This window comes from Lepus europaeus, chromosome 2, assembly GCF_033115175.1.
Source record: "Lepus europaeus isolate LE1 chromosome 2, mLepTim1.pri, whole genome shotgun sequence".
Lineage (NCBI taxonomy): Eukaryota > Metazoa > Chordata > Mammalia > Lagomorpha > Leporidae > Lepus > Lepus europaeus.
Genome location: NC_084828.1, coordinates 92925340 through 92946718, shown reverse-complemented (window position 1 = coordinate 92946718; position 21379 = coordinate 92925340). Strand labels below are relative to the sequence as shown.

Here is a 21379-nt window from a genome sequence, read left to right as displayed (position 1 = left end):
AGAGGTTAATATCCAGAACATCTAAACAATCCAAAAACTTCAATAGCAAAAACTACAATCAAATTAAAAATAGGCAATAAACCTAAATAGATATTTAACAAAAGAAAACATACAAGTGTCCAACAGGTACATGAAAAAAATGTTCAACATCACAAATCATAAAGAAATTGCAAATAAAAACCACAATGAGATACCAGTTCCTTCCAGTAATCCTTTGGACTTTTAAACTGGGTTGTAGTTTGCAGGAAGTATGAGTACTCCTTGATGAGTATTTACCCATTTATATAATCGTGCCAGGTTACAGCACCCAGATCAGGGGACAGGAGTTCCTGAAAAGATCCCTTCCCACATCTTTCCCATCAGTATCTCCAGCAGACACTGCTTTGTCTTCCCCATCCAAGGAAACCATTATTTTGACATTTTTTATTGTTTGTTAGGAAAATTACAAAACATTTGGAAGCTAAGCAACCATCTTTACTCCATGGATCAGAAAAAAATTACAAAGAAAGTATGAAGACATTTTTAAGTGACCAATAAGGCAAACAAATGTATCAAAATTTATATGATATAAAGTGGTGTTTAGGAGGAAATTATAACTAAGCACTCTTGTTAGAAGACAGGAAGGATTTAAGATTAATAATGTTTATCTTCCACCTTGAGAAATTAGAAAAAAGAATGACAATTAAACCCAAAGAAATGAGAAAAAAGAAACTACTAAAGGAAAAAAAAAAGATAAATAAAGTAGAAAACAGAAGAGCAACAGAGTCCTAATGCAACTCCATAGTGGTCAGAAGTACAACCCTATGATTGCAATCCTTTAAAATTTGTCAAGCCTTATTTATGGCCTAGATAATAGTTTATTTTGAAAAATATCCCATGAGCATTTGAAAAGAATGAGTGTGTTGAGGTTGTTGAATATTGGGTTCTTCAAAGTCAGATCTATATCCTTACTAAATTTTAGCCGCTTGTTCTATCAGTCATGGGGGAGGAGGACTAACATCTCAGACTTTGTGGATGGATCTATTTTTTCGTTAGTCCTATCAGGTTTTGATTAAGCAGTTGGAAGCAGTATTACTGCATATTTACTGTCTCTATTTGTCTTTTAAATGCAGTGTTATAGACCATTTCTGCTTAATATGTTTTTTTTTTTTTTAGGATGGTTGGTTTTACTGTCTATGATTTGTTCTTTTATTTCTCCTTTCCTGCCTTCTTTTGAATTCCTTGAATATTTTCCATAGCCTGTTTTTCTCTCCTTTATTGAGATTTTAGCAGTGGTTTATCTAGTATTATAGTTTATACCCTTAAATTAGCACAGACTACTTTGGATTTACTTCATACTACTTTATGTAGAATATAAATAGTATAATTTCATGTCATTCAATTATAGCTTCAATAGTGTAATTCTATTTATTCAATCTTTAATGTTATTGTGACATTTTACATATGTAATATATTTAATAATTCTTTGCTATTATTTTGCTTTGATAAGTTGATGGTATTTAGCACAATAAAAGACATAGTTGATAATATTTATGCACATGCTGTGCTCTTCATTCCATGTGGGATCATTTCTCTTCTGGTTCATTCATTTGCCTATTACCAGAATAGGCAACCACCACTTTATGTGTCTCTCCTAGTATTTGCTTGCTAGGGAAGATCCTAAGTCTCTCTGCAATTTGTTTATTTATATTTCTTTGTTTTCAGAGTTCTTTCATACTTAAAGGAAAAATGAGTTTTTAATTTGACCAGTATTTTGGTTTTGATAGAATCAAAGTCTTCGTAATCAGCAGCTGAGCCATTACTCATATATTTATCATTTTCAGGCTGTTTATTTTTCTTGTACTTTCATGTTTCCAACCTCACTCCGTTTAGAAAATATACTTGAAGTATTTGTCTGCAGGCAATAAATTCTCCTCATCTCTAGTTGTGTGCCCTAACGTTCCTGTGTTGAAAGCATAATACTCAGTGCAGCAGTGTTGTGAGGTAGGGCTTAGTTAAGTTGGTGATTACATCATGAATGGACTAATTTCACTATTACTGGTTAGTTGTGGTTTGATTGTGCTTGCAATAGAAGCAAGTTTGGCCCCTACTGTGGCTTGAACAGGATTTGCCTTCCTAGTTCAAGCAGATGCTTAGCCTCCAAGTCATGGGCTGGCAGTGCTAGAAGGCTGGTCTCTGGTTCAATGATGGTGTTCAGGAAGTGGATCACGTGGAAGAGTGCACATCTTAACCTCTGGGCTAAATGCCTGCTCCCCAACATGTTGTTCCTGAGTGCTTCTTTAGAACTGATTTCCAGGGAAAGACATATCTCCATGAATGTCCATTTTGCAAATGGAAGGATGGCAAAGCTCAACCTTGAGGACATCTGCCCATTCTGGGGCTACCTGGTGTTCAACTGGTGCACGTCTTCTGTCTTCCTTCATGCACATGCAGTCCTTCAATGTTTCAGACATTTACAAGTTAAAACAGAGCCTTTGAGAGGGTCTGAGGTAGAAAGCACTTTAAGGCTTTCTAGGCCCAGACTGGGAGAGGAAATTGGTTCCCCTGTTGGGGAAGGAACCAAACAGAGCCTAGAGCCCTACCGAGGCTGCGGGCTGCAGTCTGCTGTGGGACTATGGAAGCCATGGCTATCTCCCCATCTCTGACACTGACCACCCTTCTTTGCAGTGCGGAGGCCGCCAGCATCGGATTCGTCATTGTTATCGACAGACGAAGGGACAAGTGGAGCTCCATAAAGGCATCCTTGACACGAATAGCTGTAAATATTCACTTTTGTGCTATTGTTCTAAAAGTCATTTAAATGGTCTGTTCAGCTATTTGGTATCAGAGTCCTGGGGGAAAGGCAATTATCCTATGTCAAATTTTGGGAAGGTCTTTGTAGAAGGTGCTGTTGCATCACTTTTGTATCCCCTTTCAGCTACGTGAAGACATTTCCTGAGTGTATCGAAGGCTTCCCGAGTCTCCCAAGGCCCCCAAGGCCTAATGACTTCTACAAAGACGATCAGGCAGGGGTTGCTGGAGTAACTGGCAACCATTGAGTTACAGGAGTTGGTGGATATATACCCCACTTCCACACCCCTCATTGGAACGACTCTGAGGTGTGTTCTACACAGAGGGTTCTACAGAGTGTCTCGGCCTCTCTTGCCTATAGTGATAACTACCTCATCTATTCATTAGTTCTCTGGCTATTGTTGTCTACCTCCCCACTCCCTCATTCATGCTTCCTGGAATCATCTCTCCAACAAACTGCTGTTCCCAAATTCCTGTCCAAGTGTGTGCTTCAGGGACAAAGTAATTTACGATTGTCTTTAGTATCCAAATTATTTTTTCACGTAGTAGAAAGATATTGGCAAAATCGGACAAAGTGATCTTTAAGTAGCTTTGTTGGAGATGTGCTTGCACTGAGCATTAAATTATATGTCCTTGGGTGGCCTTCTGTTTCCTTATGCATCTGGTTTTGGTCCCTGTTTGTTGCTTTTCAGCAAGTGGATGCATCCTCCTCTGTAGGGATCACAGACCTCTGAATTCAGCCACCCGGCCCTGCAGCAACACCTCAGGGCCAGCCACACCAGCATTTTCCCCTGAGCACAGACTCTCCTGGGCAGCTGAGACTGGCTGAAGAGGATGGGATGTGGGAGGGTGGCAATGTGTGACAGGAGTCAGGACAGGGACATTTGAAGCCTCATTGATGCCCACTTCCAAAAGCAGTCACACAGAGTCCCTCCCAAAGATGGCTTTAGAGCCTCATCCAGGTGCACAAATTGTGTCTCAGCTGATTTCTGTCTTGACACAACAAAATGCAAGGTTCTTCTTTATGGGAGCTGCATTTCTGAGATGGAGGATGGGAGCATTCCTTGCCCTTTGTGCATGGGTTGTCATGTCCCTTTAGGTCAGTCTTGGCAACAGGATCTATCTCTGGGATAACCGCAGCTTTGGTGGATTCCATGAGTACTCCAGAGGGCTGGCCTCTAGAGAGTTCTGGTTTCCCAGGGACCTTAGACAATACTTGAGTAATCTAAGATTTGAACTGAAGTTGCTCCAGAATTGCTTTGATCACTTTATGTGTAAAAGCTGTTACAGGGCAGGGATCCCAAAATCTGACCATTTGTCAGAATCTCTTCAACTGCTGTGTACAGTGCAGATCCCTGAACTTAATCCCACTCCTAGTGAATCTGAATAGTCTGCAGTAAAGACTAGATTTTTAAAAAATAAATAGTTTAGAAGGTTGCTTCGGACCACTAGAAGAGTGGAAAGCCATGGGCCATGGGAGACTAAGGTTCCTAAATTCGCCATGGGTAGTTATGTGAATCTCTGTTATCCCATTTCCCAGAACTTTGCCTCAAAGTGAAGGCAATACTTTCTGAGAGCAACTTGGCAAGGATAAGTACCAAGAAGACTTAGAATACTTAGTCTTTGACTCAGTCATTCTCTAGGAATGGATCAGAAATATAAAGATGTTAATTTCACCATTGTTTGTAATAGTAAAAATACTGAAAATTCTAAATAACTATCAGGAAAGATTTGGTTAAATAAGTTGTGCATCCATCAAAAATCATAGTTCCACATAATTTTTTAATGACAGGAATAAAAGCTTATGGTAATTATTACATGAAAAGGAATGTTGAAAAGTATTTCTGAGATTTGAGTTAAACCATGGTAAAGACATTTGAACAGAAAACAGCCTGTAAGTAGATAAGTTGAAAGATTAAATATGATTATGAGATCACAGGTGGTTTTCTTTTTCTAATGTATGATTTATTAATTTCCCATTTTTTCCTATGAATTACTTTTATAATCAGAAACACTTTTTTTGGCTTGTTTATTTGGTTTGGTTTTTAAAGAGAGGCTTGCATAATCTAACCTCTAAGGTCTCCATGAGCTCTGAAATCCTGCAGATCTATTCAAAGTCCTAGGCATCTGTGGAATCTGCTCTAATGTTTTCTTCTGGGATCTTGGGAAAGAGGAGACCAAAATACAACCTGGTGATGGATGTGACGTTTCTCTCCCCTGATCCTTTCACGATCCTTCCAGGTGGCGTTTCCAGGAAACTTGCAGCTCATATTCATCCTCCGCCCACATCACTTTATCCAGAGGACATTCACTGAAATTGGCGTTAAATACTATCGAGATGAATTTAAAATGAAAGTCCCGGTAAGCGTGACCTTCCTTCTTGTCTCTGGTTGGGGCATCTGAGGAAGATGTCATTTGAACTGGGTTTCAAAGAAAGGCAGGGCCAGTGGAGAGGGAGGGAAGGCCATTCTGGACTGAGGGAAGAGCATGGGCAGAAAGTACATGCTCTATATGAGGTCCATGGAAAGCCCTGCTTTTATTGGAGTTTGAAGAGGGTGATCCCAGGACCAGTGTTGTGTTACAGAGAGTTAAGCATCCTGTGTAAGCATTCAAGTCCAGGCTGTTCCACTTCCAATCCAACTCCCTGCTAATGAGCCTGGGAAAGCAGTGGAAAATGGCACAAGTATTTGGGCCCCTATCACCGACATGGAAGACCTGGGTGACGTTCCTGGCTCCTAGCTTTGGCCTGGGCCAGCCCCGGCTGTTGCAGTCATTTGGGGAATGAATCAGTGGATGGGAGATCACTCCCTGCCCCGCCCCTGTAACACTACCTCTCAAATAAATAAATCTTTAAAAAAGAAAGAGACTAGCGCTGTGGCATAGTGGGTAAAGCCACTGTGTACAGTGCTGGCATCCCATGTGGGTGCCAGTCCTAGTCCTGGCTTTCTACTTCCGGTCCAGCTCTTTGAAATGGCCTGGGAAGGCAGTAGAAGATGGTCCAAGGCCTTAGGCCTCTGCACCCACATGGGAGACCTGGAAGAAGCTCCTGGCTCCTGACTTCGGATCAGCCCAGCTCTGGCCTTCGCAGCCATTTGGGGAGTAAACCAGCAGGTGGAGGGCTTACTATCTCTCTCTCTGCCTCTGTAACTGTACCTTTCAAATAAATAAATAAATTTTCAAAAGATTAAAAAAATAAAAAATAAAAAGGATAATGATTTGGAAGAAAAGGTACAGGAAACATGGAATAGATGTTCTGGGTAAGCATGAAGTGTCTGAATTGTATTCATTAGGCTATGGGGATCCAGTGAAGGCTTTCAAAAGTTGGGCAGTGATGTTTATGACTCCAGAGAGAGATTTAAGAGCAAGATAGATTGTTCAGGAATGTGGATGTGACATAAACATACGAAACTATAGAGTAAAACTATAAACCAACATGTAGTACTCAAGAGAGAAAAACAAAAATATCAATTTTACCTATAACTTTGGCAAAGAAATGTGGGAAAATACATCTCTTTGTGAGACTTTGCTGATAGGCATGAAGTTGGTGACACAAGATGAAAGATTAATTTTCAGTATTTGTAGAAAATGAAAAATATACATGCTGTTTCACCTAACTCTCATGTAAATATTCTTAGAAATACATATGCAAAGCTGCATGGACAATGGTACTCATTACTAAATTGTTCGTATTAGCAAAAGCTTGGGAAGAACTTAGTGTCTATTAGTGGACAACTTGATAAATAAATTATGACCTATCTAATCAATGAAATATTTGCAGCCAATAAAGTAGTAAGGTATTGTTACGCTGGAAACAATTGGTAATCCTCTTAAAAAATAAATATACCCTAGGACCCAGCAATAAAAATAAATGTCCACAAAAATACTCGCCAGATTCTGTCCCGGTTGCCCCTCTTCCAGTCCAGCTCTCTGCTGTAGCCCGGGAGGGCAGTGGAGGATGGCCCAAGCGCTTGGGCCCTGCACCCGTGTTGGGGACCAGGAGGAAGCACCTGGCTCCTGGCTTTGGATCGGTGCAGCGCGCCGGCTGTGATGGCCATTTGGGGGGTGAACCAACGGAAAAGGAAGACCTTTCTCTCTCTCTCTCTCTCTCTCTCTCTCTCTCTCTCTCTCTCTCTCTCACTGTCTAACTCTGCCTGTCCAAAACAAAAAAAACCAATTGTTATAGTCATATGGTGGAATAATATTAAGCAGTCGAGAGGAGGGAAGTACTGATACGTACAACTACATAGGTGCGTCTCAGAAATAGTCTCTTGAGGTGAAGAAGCTAGATACAAAAGAGAACCTTACAGTTCCTTTCCTATAAAGCTCAAGAATAAGTAAAACTAAGCAGCCATAGAAAATCAGAACAGTGGCTGCTGTTTGGAGTGAATGGTTGTGGAGACTGATTGGAAGGAGCTACAAGGAAACCTTCTGGGAAATGCTCTGTATCTTGATTAGGTGCTGCTACGTTTTTTTATACCTTTACCAAAGCTAACTGATTTAAAATCTATGCATTTTACTTATGTAAGTTATATCTCAATTAAAATGAAAAATTAAAAAATAGATAAGACATTTACAGTGAAACAGAACAGTTTCTACTTTATATTTTGAGGATTTTAAATGTTTACTTGAAAATAATTTTTAAGTCACAAAAAAGTTGCAAGAATAAGAAGAGTACAAAGAACATCATATGCTCTCTACCCAGATTTGACTTACCCTTTGTTAACATTTTACTTTCATTTGATTTATTGTTTATTATTTGCTTCTCTCCATATATATACATATATAATACACACAAGTCTATTAATGTCTTAAAAGATAAAGACTATGAAATGTTTCAAATTAAAGGAGATTAAAGAGCATGACAACAGATTGTACCTACCTGGTTGTGGGCTGGATCCTATACATGTATCCTATGTGTACATATACCTGTATGCATGCAAGAACACTTTTCAAAAACTTCATGGAAAGACAATTAAAATAATGTTTATTTTGGAAGAAACATTTTTCAAAAGATTTATTTATTTGAAAGGCAGAATTACAGAGAGAAGGGGAGAGATACAGCTCTTCCATCTGCTGGTTCAACCCCCAAAGGCTACAATGGCAGGGACAGGATCAGGACAAAGCCGGGAGCCCAGAACTCCATGCAGGTCTCCCATGTGAATGGCAGGGGCCAAGCACTTAGGCCATATTTTGCCACTTTTCCATGTGCATTAGCAGGGAGCTGGATCAGAAGTGGAGCAGCTGGGACTTTAACTGGTGCCCATATGGGATGCTGGCATCATTGTCACAGGTGGCAGTTTAACCCACTGTGCCACAATGTCAGCCATGGTACAAAAATTGAGAAATCCATGCACATGTCAGGTTTTCAAGCATTTATGAAGAGCTATGCAGGGATTACAAAAGTTCTCTCTCTGAATATTTATTGATGATATTTTCCTGAAACGATCTTTATTGTAATTGGTGGCAAGATAATGCTTTTCCAACTCTAGTACTTTCTTAACATTTACTAATAAGAAGTTTGTATTCCACTTCAACTAGGGTTTTCCCTTCTCTCCTGTTTGTCTGCTATCATTGTAGATTCTTAGTTATTCAGTGATTTATAATTCATTGCTTTTCTTAATAATTTTAATATTCAAATTATCCCAGGTTTGGCTAGTGGAAGCTCTTTCAAGCTGGCTTCTGTGCTCTTTTGACATGTCTCTTTTTTTATTTTTAAATACTTCCTTGTTTTCTGATCTCATATGATGCTACTTCAAAAAGTTAGTGGAAAATTGAATTGAAAGATATGTTTATTTTCTTTTCATTAAAAACTCTGAGAGGCAGAGAGAAATGTCCCTTCTGTTAGCACACTCTGCAAATACCCAAATGGTTGCAGCTATGGCTGAAGCTGGTGGTTGGGAACTCAATCTATGTTTTCCACCTGGATGACAAGGTCCCAGTCACTTGAGTTGTCACTACCGATGAGCAGGATGCTCAGGAGCAGCCCAGGCAATGAACCCAGGGACCCAGGGACCCAGGTACTCTGATGTGGGACACAGGTGTTTTAACTGCTAGGCTAATTGCTACCCTAGATAAGTTTATTTTGGTTAAAGAAATGAAATCCATGTGTAATTGTTTCATAATACATGTTTTCCATGAAGTTTTTGAAGACCTTTGTTATGATGACCTAAGCTCATCCCCTACTCACTGTGAGTGCTGTGAGAACCAGGTGGGCCATGGATGTGATTGTCGTCAAGTGGCTCAGCCTCTCTGTGCTTCACCCAAGGAGAGGGGTTCTTTGATACAGTAAATGGTTTCTGAGTGCCGCTGGCTGACCAGGAGAGTCTGTGATCTTAGTCTTAACACAACTGTTTCATGAAGTTGCTAAGGCAGTCTTGCAAAATTCCTCAAGAGGCAAGGGCATGAAGATCAGTTCCTTAAAATAGATTTTGTGATGCAACAGAAGAAATGCTTGTTTTATTAAAAAAAATATTTCTCCTTGAAAGAATAACTTTAGGCAATTCTAGATAAGAGCATAAATGTATGTAGAAAAGGAATAGATGCTATGACATACTGGATCTGTAACAATGGTTCCAAGAATCTTCATGTTGGAGAAGGTGTGGTGCAGTGGGTATGCCCACGGGAGGAAATAGAGTGAGCTTGGGAGGAAGAAGTTTATTAAGCTCACAGATTCCAGAGGAGGGTCCTTATATGCCACTCAGGGTCACAGGGGAAGTACCAGGAGCGGTTAGCAGGTCAGGAACAGGAGTGAGGGGAAAGCCAAGGCCATTGGGGTTTCCAAGGGAAAGGCAAAGTCAGCAGTTCAGGACTGGCTGGTTTGAGTAACTGCTGCATACTCTGGGTCATGGGCGTTGTCTCTGGCTCTCTAGTCCTGGCCCTGGGCTGATTTAGTGCAGGGGAAATACTGGCTCGATATGGAAGAGTTTGATGAGGAGGCAGTTAAAGATCAGGGGTTATGGTTGGTCAGGCATGCTTCTCGCTGAGTCCTCTGCTCCTTCTTAAGGAGTGACAGGCCATGAGAGGAGCAGTCGTCACAGCATCAAGAATACCACTGTCCCTGTGTGAAATGATGCCCCCCCAACAGACACACAGACCAACAATTATAGCCATGTTTCCATGCTGAGTGTCCTGTGAGCTTGCTAAGCAGAATTATTTTACTATTTCTTGTCCTATCTAGAATTTTAAAGCTTAAAAAAAGGAAAAATAATTTTATGTGAAACCACCTTTCCTTCATGTTTGAAATGAAGTTTTCCATTTACACAGAATAAAATTCACTTATTGGTGTCCAGTTGAGAGTTTGACAAATGCATGTAGTTACTGAATTACCATTAGTCGAGCTATAGAATGTTCTGTCAGCCCTCAAAATTTCCTCATCCTACCCTCCATCCCTACAGTTTTGCCTTTTTCAGAGAGACAAATAAATGGACCACCATACTAAATAGCCTGATTTTGTAACTTAAAACACCTGTGTTCCAGATGTTTTTAAGTGTGTCAATGGTTCTTTACTTTGTTAAATAAAATTGTAAAAGGCCCCAACAGACCAGGCTAAAAATCATTTATGTTGAAGTCCCATGTTACCCAAAGAAACTCAGTTCCCTGGCCTTCTGACAAATTGGAAAAGAGACGGAATAGCCACATTTTCCAAACAGGCCAGTGTAGGTCAGTGTGATAATGAAGCCCATGTGCTTTGATCCTTACCAAGGAAAAAAAAATACCCGGAGGTAATCAATCGTTTCCCTGTTGTTCTTTCTCCCTGTTCTGCCTTAGAAGGAAAGTAATTTTGAGTGACCAATCTACTTTTTGTTCTTTATTTCTGTTTTCTTTAGTCTTTTTATGCCCATAAAACCAAGCATCTCTGCTCAACACATGGAACATCATGAAGTGAAGGGCTGCCCGCTTCTAGAATTGCAAAAAAAGCCAATTAAGGTCTTTCGATTGTTGTAATTTTGTCTCTGACACTTTTAATTGCTCAACATTATTTCATGTTAGAAAGATATCAGTTTATCCATTCACCAGGGAAGGACATTTGAGTTTTTTATAGCTTTTAGGGATTGAGAATAAAGCTAAATACTCACAAGTAGGGATTGGTGTTTAGCCTAATAGTTAGGATGCCTATACCCCACGTCAGAGTTCTTGGGTTTGATGTCTGGCTCCTGACTTGAGCTTCCTGCTAATGGAGACCCTGGGAAGCAGTGGTGAATTCCTGACACCCTAGTGGGAGACTTGTGTTTAGTTCCTGGCTTTGAGCTGTGGCCCAACCCAGCCTTGGCTATGGAGGGCTATTGAGTGTCACAAGTGGTGTCATAATTGCTATCACACTGCCACCGCTTTCATGAACTTTTGAAGACCCCAAGTATATACTGTTGGAAAATTGTTTTGCACTAGAACCAACTTGTTTTTAGTAGCCTTTTCCATGAGCTTTTTGAAGTCCCTCCTATGTCAGGACTTTCTGGCTTGTTCCATTGAATTATTTATTTGAAATGCAGAATTGGAGAGAGATCTTCTGTCCTCTGGCTCATTCCCCAAGTGGCTGCAACAGCCTGGTTTGGGTCTGGCTGAAGCCATGAGCATGGAACTCCAACTGTGTCTCCCATGTGGGTATCAGGAGCTCAAGTACTTGGGCCATCCTCTGCTGCGTTCTCAAGCACAATAACAGGAACTGGATTGGCAGTGGAACATCCAGGACTTGAACCGGTGCTCATACGGGATACCTGGCATTGCAGGCAGCGGCTTAACCAACTGCATGGCAACACTGACTCCTCCATTGACTTCTGTGTTTGTCCTTTCTCATTCCCATATTCTTGGATGCCTGTAGTTTTAGAACCAAGTAAGTTTGGGAACAGTAAGTTTTGGAACCAAGTAGCCATGCAACTTGTTCTTCTTCTTGAAAATTGTTTTATCTGCTATGTATCTTTTGCATTTCCATATGAATTTTAATTGGCCTGTCAATTTCTATAAAAATAGTTTATTGGGATTTTTACTTGGATTGCTGTGAATCTATGGATCAATACATAAGAGTATTGAATCTGCTAATACTTTCTGGTCACTTTTAATTTTCACCTTTTTTAAAAGATTTACTTATTTATGTGAAAGGCACAGTTACAAAGAGAGAGGGAGAAAGAGAGAGAGAGAGAGAGAGATCGATCTTCCATCTGCTAGCTCAGTCCCCAAATGGCCACAAGGCCAGGGCTGGGCCAGGCTGAAGCCAGGAGCCAGGAGCTTCTTCTGGGTGGGTTCAGGGGCCCGATGATTTGAGCCTTCTTCCATTGCTTTCCCAGGCACATTAGCAGGGAGCTGGATTGGAAGTGGAACAGGCGGGACTTGGGACTCAAACCAACGCCACAGCACCGGCCCTGATTTTCACTTTTAAATTTCCATATTTCTGATGTTTGAGTTCCTGGGACTGTAGAGACTCCTGTCTCCCTGAGCTGTTTAATTAAGTGGAGTAGGAACTATGCAGGCTGGAGGAAGTGGTGTCTGAAACTCCAGCCTGTAGGGCAAAGTCACTTCTGTCTCCCACGCAACTGGACGGTGGTGTTTTTAAAAAGTCCGAGTGTTATCGTAGCAACCAATGTCTCAAGAAGCAGAACACATTTTAAGCTTGAAGGAAAGGCATAGAAGATTGAGGTATTTTCCCTGTTTTTTTTCTCATGTTATAGAAACAATTTCTAAAATTCCCAAACTGTTTTCAGAAGTGAAAAAAGAAAAGGCACTAAGCCTGATAAGATTAAGATAGTGAGAGGCAGCAAATTCCTCTAACTCTGGAGCCCTGAAGACAGAGCTTATCTTGCTTACTGGTTTATGTCCCTGTGTGTGGTGTTTATTAGCAGTTCAATATCAGTAGCTGTTGAATGAATAGATCGATTTTTTTTTTTCAAAATAGCCTTTGGACCCTAACATATTATTCTGAAGTGATTATGTCACCTGACCGATACTACATAATAGCAGAGCCAAGACCTTACTCTTGTGTCCTCAAGGTCACCAGTTAAAGGTTTTGGGGGGATATGTTTGGGAGATAGGAGAGAGGAGTTGAGGGTGAGATACAGTCCCTGTGTCTGAGAACCAGGACTACTCCCCGGCCAGGACTGCTACAGAGGAGCAGCAAGGGGCGGTTGGGGATGAATCTGCTCCCTCTAAGATGTGCGGTATTCGTTCCTGAGCAGGACTGTGAGTTTATTAGACATCCACTCCCTATTACCTCCCAATCTTTCCTCTGCAAGATAAACTGGGGGAAACTAACATTCTCCATGGGATGGGAGTTGAATTGGTTTAGTCAGTTGTTTTTAAAAAATATTTATTTGAAGGGCAGATAGATCTTTCACTCTCTGGTTCACTCTCCAAATGCCCACAACAGCTGGAGCTGGGCCAGGCCAAAGCCAGGAGCTGGGAATTCAATCCACATCTCCCACATGGGTGGCAGGGAGCTGAGTACTGAAACCATCACCTGCTGCCTTCTCCAAGTGTGCATTAACAGGAAGCTGGAATTGGAAGTGGAGCTGGTACTCAAACCCAGGCACTCTGATATGCGATGTGGGTACGCCAAGAAGTATCTAAACTGTTATGCCAAATGCCTGCACCCAGTCTTTTCAGTGCATACACTTTTTGCCCATGTATTCTAATTTTATTTGTATATTTACCCACCTACTCTTTATTGGGCTTCTCATTCCAGATTTTTAGGCCTTGGCAAGCACATGGTTTTAGTAGCTAAAGAGTATGCCATTGCATGCGAACTTTTGAAAAAAATTTCACCTAAAGCAAGACCTGACTTCTAGGTGGCATGGAACTGAGCGTCCTGACCCAGATTACCATTTTCTGGCACTGCAGCGTCTCATGGGTATTCCTTGTTCAAAAGGGAAAAATGGAGAGAGACTTTCAAGTCTCTGCTGGCTATGGTAACCGTTTTTTGGTTATAGATGCCGGGCAAGGCAACGTTGAAGCACTGTTTAAATAACAGCAGAGCCTAGGGAGCTTTGTAATGATCTGTGAGGAGTCTGTTTAGTTACTTTTTCTCCCTTCCAGATCATCATGTTAAACTCCATTTCTGACCTGCATAGCTACATTGACAGAAGCCAGCTGACCCAGGAGCTGGGGGGAACTCTGGAGTACCGCCACAGCCAGTGGATCAGCCACCGCACTGTGAGTACCAACTTACGTGCGCGCTCTGAATGCCTCCCCTTGTTCTCTGGGAGACAGATCAGCTGTGGGAGCCACAGCCCTTGACTGCCTAGCTGGGCAAGGCTGGGGTTTCTCAGCCACAGGCTGGGCCGAGGGAAGATTGGAGGGCAGAGGCTGAGGTTTCCCCGCTGGCTGCCTTGCTGCAGCCTCTGGTGTGGAGGTTTTGAGAGACTTCCTTAGAGTGTGCTGGGGAGTTTTGAAAAATACCAACACCTCAGAGAAATCAATTTACTCAGTCTGGAGTGGGTCTCAGATAGCAATGTTTCACAAATCCCCCAGATGATTCTAATGTACACACAAACTGAAAACTCACGGAGTCAAAAGAAACTACATTTAAATGTTGTCGTTGTTTGACCTTGGAACAGTTAAGTTACTCCGCCTCTGCCTCTCTCAGCTTGTTTCCCCCTCTGTTGTGGAGCACTTCTCAGCTGGGGGTGACTTAGCCAGCAGATGTTTGTCAGTGTCATGAGACAGTTTTATAACCTGGTGTGTGGTGGGCCATGCGTGCTACTGGCCTCTGGTCTGGGCAGAGTCAGGGACTCTGTTAAAGGTCTTATAGAACACAAGACAGCACCCTACAGCAAAGCATGAACGAGCCTCAATGTCAGTGGCATCAATATGCAGAAACTTTGGAGCAACCTGAAAGGTTGTTGTGGGAAATAAATGATGTATTGCTGTGAGAACACCTGTCTGGTGGTATTTTACTTTGTCCTACTTACTAATGTTGGTTGTTATTATGCTAAACTGGAAGGGTCAGATAGAAGCTCACCAAATAACAAGTGCTTCTACCTGTTGCCACTCTCCTAGCTCCTGTACCCCCCCCCCTTTTTTTTGACAGGCAGAGTAGACAATGAGACAGACAGAGAGAAAGGTCTTCCTTTACTGTTGGTTCACCCTCCAATGGCCACTGCGGCCGGCGTGCTGCGGCCGGCGCACCGCGCTGATCTGAAGCCAGGAGCCAGGTGCTTCTCTTGGTGTCCATGTGGGTGCAGGGCCCAAGCACTTGGGCCATCCTCCACTGCACTCCCGGGCCACAGCAGAGAGCTGGATAGGAAGAGGGGCAACTGGGACAGAATCCGGCACCCCGACCAGGACTAGAACCCGGTGTGCCGGCGCCACAGGCGGAAGATTAGCCTATTGAGCTGCAGCACCGGCCAGCTCCTGTACCCTTAAAAGATTAGATTTCTTAAGTACAATCAGAGTCCATAAACCACCCTGATGATAACTTGTGCCATCAAAACTTCTCTGGACCCTGTGAACTTGGAAGTACCTTTAATTACAAATGAAAATTCATGTTTTACTTATTTTAAAAATTTTTTCTTTTTTTTTTTAAATTTGAAATAAAGAGATCTTCCATCTGCTCGTTGACTCCCCAAATACCCACAATAGCAAAGGTTGGGCCAGGCCAAAGCTGGGAGCCAGGAATTCAATCTGGGTCTCCCACATGGGTGGCAGGGCAGGGACTCAGTTACCTGAAATACTCTACTTCCCAGAATACACATTAGCAGGAAGCTGGAATCAGAAACAGAGCTGGCCCTTGAACCCAGGCACTCTGATATGGGCACAGATATACCAAGTGGCAACTTAGACCATGAGTCCTACTCCAGAGCTACAGATTCTGTTTCTTCCCTCACTTCTTTGTGTGTCATGAAATTCTTTTTTTAAAAATTATTTAGTTGAAAAAGTTACACAGAGAGAGAAGGAGAGGGAGAGAGAGAGGTCTTCCATATGCTGGTTCATTCCCTCGCAGGTTGGCTGCAATGGCCAGAGCTGTGCCAATCCGAAGCCAGGAGCCAGGAACTTCCTCTGGTTCTTCCCATGGGGGTAAATGGACCCAAGGACTTGGGCCATCTTCTATTGCTTTCCCAGGCCATAGCAGAGAGCTGGATCAGAAGTGGAGCAGCTGGGACTTGAACGTGTGCCCATATGGCATGCTGGTACTGCAGGTGGTGGCTTTACCTGCTACTACACAGTGCTGGCCCATCCCTATTTATTTTATTTTTTTTTTTTAAGATCTGTTTATTTGAAAGTCAGAGTTACACAGAGAGAGGAGAGGCAGAGAGAGAGGTCTTCCATCTGATGGTTCACTCCCCAATTGGACGCAATGGCTGGAGCTGTGCCAATCCGAAGCCGGGAGCCAGGAACTTCTTCTGGGTCTCCCACATGGGTGCAGGGGCCCAAGGACCTGGGCCATCTTCCACTGCTTTCCCAGGCCATAGCAGAGAGCTGGATCGGAAGTGGAACACCCAGGACTCGAACCGGCGCCCAAGTGGGATGCCGACGCTTCAGGCCAGGGCATTAATCCACTGTGCCACAGCGCCGCACTCCCCCCCCAACCTCCGCTGCAGGTGGAGGATTAACCAAGTGAGCCACAGTGCCAGCCCCCTTGACTCTCCCTCTCAGGGTCTGTACTGATCATTCACTAATCTAACACAGAGGATCAAATTAATTGAATAAGTGACGTCTAGAGGAAAGCTCTGTCATTCCTCTGTTTGTAGGCCTCACACCTGCCACCCTGAGTTGTTGGTACTACTATTATACAGTACTTACCATCCCCAGGACCCTTCCACATTTGCCACTCACATATGGGTTGGCAGGCCCAAGTACTTGGGTCATCTGCTACTTTCCCAGGTGCATCAGCAGGGACCAAGATTGGAAACCCAACAGCCAGGTCTCTGGCTCCAATATGGGGTGCTTTTGTTGCAGGCAATGGCTTTCCCTGCTGTGCCACTATGCCCGCCCCTGCTATTATTTTTAATTCTCAAAAAGCTTCTGCACAACCACCAAGCATTATCCCTGTTTTTCAAATGAAGACACTGGATCTCAAAGGCATTGCTTGATCATGGTTGGAGAGGATCAGAATCTAGACTTATTCAAGTCTTCAACTCTCAAGTCTAAGTTAATCTAGATTTAAATCTAGTTGTTGCTTAATGTAGTTTTGATAGTCGAGATGTAGGGTAATGTAGTGCTCAAGACTATAGCCCCAGGGCATGAGCATTTAATCTAGTGGTTAAGATCTGGTTAAGATAAGTATCACATCAGAGTACCTGACTTTGAATGTTGGCTCTGGCTTCCTGCTGTTGCAAACCCTGGGAGGTGGTAATGGTGACTCAAGTAGTTAGATCTCTACCGTCCACGTGGGAAACCTAGATTGAGTTCCTGACTCTCCATTTTGGCCTGGTACAGCCCTGGCTGTTGTGAACATTTGGGGAATGAGCCAGCAACTGGCAGATCTCTGTCTCTGAGTATCTGACTCTTTCTCTCTCTCAGATAAATTAATGAATAATTTAAAAATTTAAAATAGAGTGCAGCCCAGGAGCCAGATTACCTGGCTTCAATCCCAGTTCTGCCATTATTGTTTTATAAGTTTGGGGGAGTTGTAATCTTACTTTGCATCAGTTTCCTTATCCCTAGAATGTGGAGTGATGATAACAATAACACCTAATTGAGCTTGATTAGAAGAGAGAATGCAAGGGCTAGTGTTGTGTAGCGGGTAAAACTGCTGCTTGTGACACTGGCATGCCATATGGGTGCCAGTTCGAGTCCTGGCTGCTCCACTTTTGATCTAGCTCCCTGTTAATGGCCTGGGAAAAACAGTGGAATATGTTCCAAGTGCTTGGGCTCCTGGTACTCCCATGAGAGACTCAGATGAAGCTCCTGGCTTCTGGCTGTAGCCTGGCTCGGCCATTGTGGCCACTCTCTCTCTCCCCCTTTCTCTGTCTCCCCTTCTCTCCTTGTAAATGACTTTCAAATCTTTGGGGGAAAAAGTGCATAAAAAACAAAAACATCATAATCTTATATTTCCTTATTATTCGCCTGCCTTAATCTATTTTCTATTGCTATTACCCTACCACAGACTTGATAAGTTTTCAAGTAAAGAGGTTTATTTTGGCTCACAGTTCTGATCCAAGGTCAAAGGGCTGCAGAATCCTGGGGTGGTGCAAAGTTGGGGAATGTGGGAGAGACGCTGCCTAACTGGCTTTTATAGCAGTCAGCTCCGTGCCCCGCCCCCTGCTGGAGGCAACTCATTAACTCATTAACCCATAAATCCATTCACTGAAGCCAGGCCCTAATCAGCTCCTAATGGGCCCACCTGGTCCTATCTCTTCGTATTTTCATAATGAGGATTAAATTTCCACATGGTTTCAAAGGGCACAAATAATACGTTTTTTAAAGATGTGTTATTCCTCATAGGCCATTAGTGAATACAGTTGAAGGAGTGTCTTATACAGATTTTAGGTAAATGAAAATAAACTTTGATATGAAAGTTTTTTAAAAAATTTATTTATTTGAAAATGAATCTTGATGTGAATGGAATGGGAGAGGGAGCAGGAGATGGGAGGGGTGCGAGTGGGAGGGAAGTTATGGAGGGGAAAGCCGTTGTAATCCATAAACTGTACTTTGGAAATTTATATTTACTAAATAAAAGTTAAAAAAATAAAAAAAAATTTATTTGAAAGGCAGAGTTAGAGAGAGGTCTTCCATCCACTAGTTCACTCCCCAAATGGCTGCAACGGCTGGATCTGGGCCTATCTGAAGCCAGGAGCCAGGAGCTTCTTCTGGGTCTCCCACTTGGGAGGAGTTGGGCTGTCCTCCAGTGCTTTCCCAGGTGCCTTAGCAGAGAGCTGGACCAGAAGTGGAGCAACCAGGACTCAAACTGCTGTCCATATGGGATCCGCGCACTGCAGGCAGTGACTTTACCTGCTACACCACAGTGTTGGCCCTGAAGGAAAGATTTTCATAAAAGCTAGTGTGTCTCTGGCTTTCCAGGCTCAAAGTACTACAGTGTTCAAGGTGTGGCTGTGCTATGCTTGTGGTAATAGGGGAGAAGGCCCTATAGCAATGCTTCAAGCTGTGGTTAACCTCGGGAAGGCCCCAGGCAAGAGGGGCAGGTGGGTGTGCTCTGGAAGCTGCATCACTTTTGCTGTAGCCCAGCAGAGAGAAGGGCCTCGTGAGATCTGGACTGGTCTTTATTTTATGGGTTTGGGTTTTCTGAAATGTTCTCTGATGATGCAGGGACAGAGGTCATTTCTTCCCAAATAAGAATTGGGTCCTTCCTGTTTGCTTCTTCCAGTCATCGTTCAGCCCCTGTTTATGGGCTCCCTGCTATGTGACAGGCGTAGCACCGTGCCCTAGGATGCAGAGATCAGTGTGATGTGGTGCTTGCCATTCGGGGACAAAACATCTCAGGAACAGAGAGAAGTGGGTATGGCAGTGCTGACGGAGTAGATCGATTTGTGGGACTCAGAGCTGCCACTTGCCCCTCCGATGGATGACAAGTGTGGGCCATGTATTTCCTGCAGCTCATCTGGGGTTTCAGCTGTGAAGCCACTCACCTGTTAACAGGCATTTAATGGAAGAGTAGGGTTCCGAGGGGAAGTGACACAGGACAGGAATATTTTTATAAAGGCTATGTGAGAGGAAGAGGTCCCCAACCCCTCCCACACCTGATAGAAGCGACTCTCTTAAACATCAGTGGTGACCTAAGCACTACAGGCATCTTTGTACAATTGTCTTGTTTTCCCAGTAGCAGTTGACAAGCTTCTCAGAGGCACCAGGCAGCCAGGGGTGTAGGTGAGGGGAGGAGAAGGGCTGGAAGAGAAAAGGCTCCTTAGAGGGAAGGATGGGGGTGGCTCCGCCCTTTGTGGCACTTCACCCAATGGAAATCCTGAGTCAGATGTGAGGCTGGGTGTTGGTGGGCTATTGAACAGAGAGCCCTGAGCTTTGAAAATACTGATCTGGGTTGAATCTTTACTGCCTGAGTGATAAGATTTTGGGCAAATCAGTTACTCTGTTGGAGCTTCAGTTCCCTCCTCAAAAAATGGAGATAAAATACTCCCTGATCTGGATTATTGAGATGAAAGGCAAATGCATGGCGTCAGCTACAACATGTGGACTGCTGCAGGCACCTGGGAAATGGTTCCATGGTGCTTGCACTGAGAAAGCATGGTGCTGAATGTTCACATCTCCACCTTGTTATCCCTACCTGCCTTTCCAGGCTATTGAAAATTTTGCTGTGACCTTGAAGACCACTGCCCAGATGCTGCAGACGTTTGGGGCCTTCCTGGCCATGACAGAGCTACCCAGAGGTGTGCCATGCACTGAAGACCTCCTCATGTCCCACACAAGGCAGAGGGACAAGCTGCAGGTAAGTGGTCAGGGCCTCTCGGAGGCCAGGCTCCCTGCCAGCAGAGGGGTCAGCCTTCCAGAGAGAGCTGGAAAAGTCAAGCCCTCCTGTTCCTTGTTCTCCAGTGATGTGGCAGCCACTGACCATGGTGAACCTCCCAGAGAGGCAGCAGATAAAGAGAAAAATCTCTTGAGGCTGATAGTGTAAGACAGAGGGGGAGGCAGCCTGGGGGAGGGACACCCTTCCAGCTTTGGACTGGCAAGGTGAGGTACATGAGCAGGGATAGCAGCCCTCCCATCCTGTGCAGGGGAGAGTAAGCCAGCCTGAGCTGACATTGCAGTGAGGGAGGGTGGGGGCATTGGCTTTGAAGAGCAAGCTTTCCAGCTGCTGTGAAGTTAGGCGGCAGATTAATAAAGTGGCCTATTGCCTCACTTTCTCAGGGATGTGTCTTTTTATTTGGGGACTAATTTGAGAAAAAGCTGTTCTGAACTGGGTTGGGAAAGGTACCTATTAAATGATTCATAAAAGCACATGAGAACCTTCAGAAGAGGAAGCTTGGCAGGTTCTTGCAGATCACACAGTAAAGAGAAAACTTCCTTGGGCTTTTTACTGGGTGTTGTCAGCAGCTTTCTGCCTTGGAAAGTGCAGGCAGAGTGGATTCATTATTTCACAAAAGACCATTCCACGTTAGCACAGCAGACTGAGGATTGGACAGTTGATACATCTTGTTGTATGCATGCTTGCTGCATTGAACGTGGGAAAAGCTGAGCTTTTTTAGCTATGATCCCAAATTGGGAAAAATGCTTTGCTGGATAATTGGTGTAGTCATTCATTCAACATTTATTGGGTACCCATCATTACATACCAGGAAAACCAAAAGAATGCTGTCTCAAGGAAAGAGGAAAGCGTAGTCTAGTTAGAGGAGTCTCCCTGTCTAGTGGTTGAAGCCAGCTAATTGTTCCATGTGTCAGGGAACATTGGTAAGTTCTCTCGGCAAGGAGGCTGTTGTCCAAGTGGAGTTTGGAATGTGTTCCCGAGATGATTCCGCATGGTCAGAAGATTCGGACTGGACTGTGAGATCCTGGCAGCATCCTGGAGATTTCCCCTGGAAAAGCCTCTGAGAAGCTGGATGTGTTTTTTTCCCAAGCACGTTGGCCACGTGATTCCTGGGAGGCTTGGGTTGCAGAAAGCAGGGGTCGTTTGCCTCTGTGAAGTCTGCTGGGAAAGAGCATGAAGTTGTCCAGGTCAGGATGCAAGGGGGCCTGCAGAGCCTCGTTCGTACGATGG

General features: G+C 43.5%; 1 protein-coding gene across 1 annotated transcript in view; it reads left to right on the top strand.

Annotated features, from left to right (window-relative positions):
- MCF2L2 (MCF.2 cell line derived transforming sequence-like 2) overlaps positions 1–21379 on the top strand; it is a 256883-nt gene that overhangs the window by 92851 nt on the left and 142653 nt on the right. Inside the window, exons 4-7 of the mRNA XM_062210313.1 lie at positions 2668–2758; positions 5032–5151; positions 13810–13926; positions 19964–20113. Of these exons, the coding sequence (XP_062066297.1) occupies positions 2668–2758; positions 5032–5151; positions 13810–13926; positions 19964–20113 (478 nt within the window). The remainder of the gene's footprint in view (positions 1–2667; positions 2759–5031; positions 5152–13809; positions 13927–19963; positions 20114–21379) is intronic.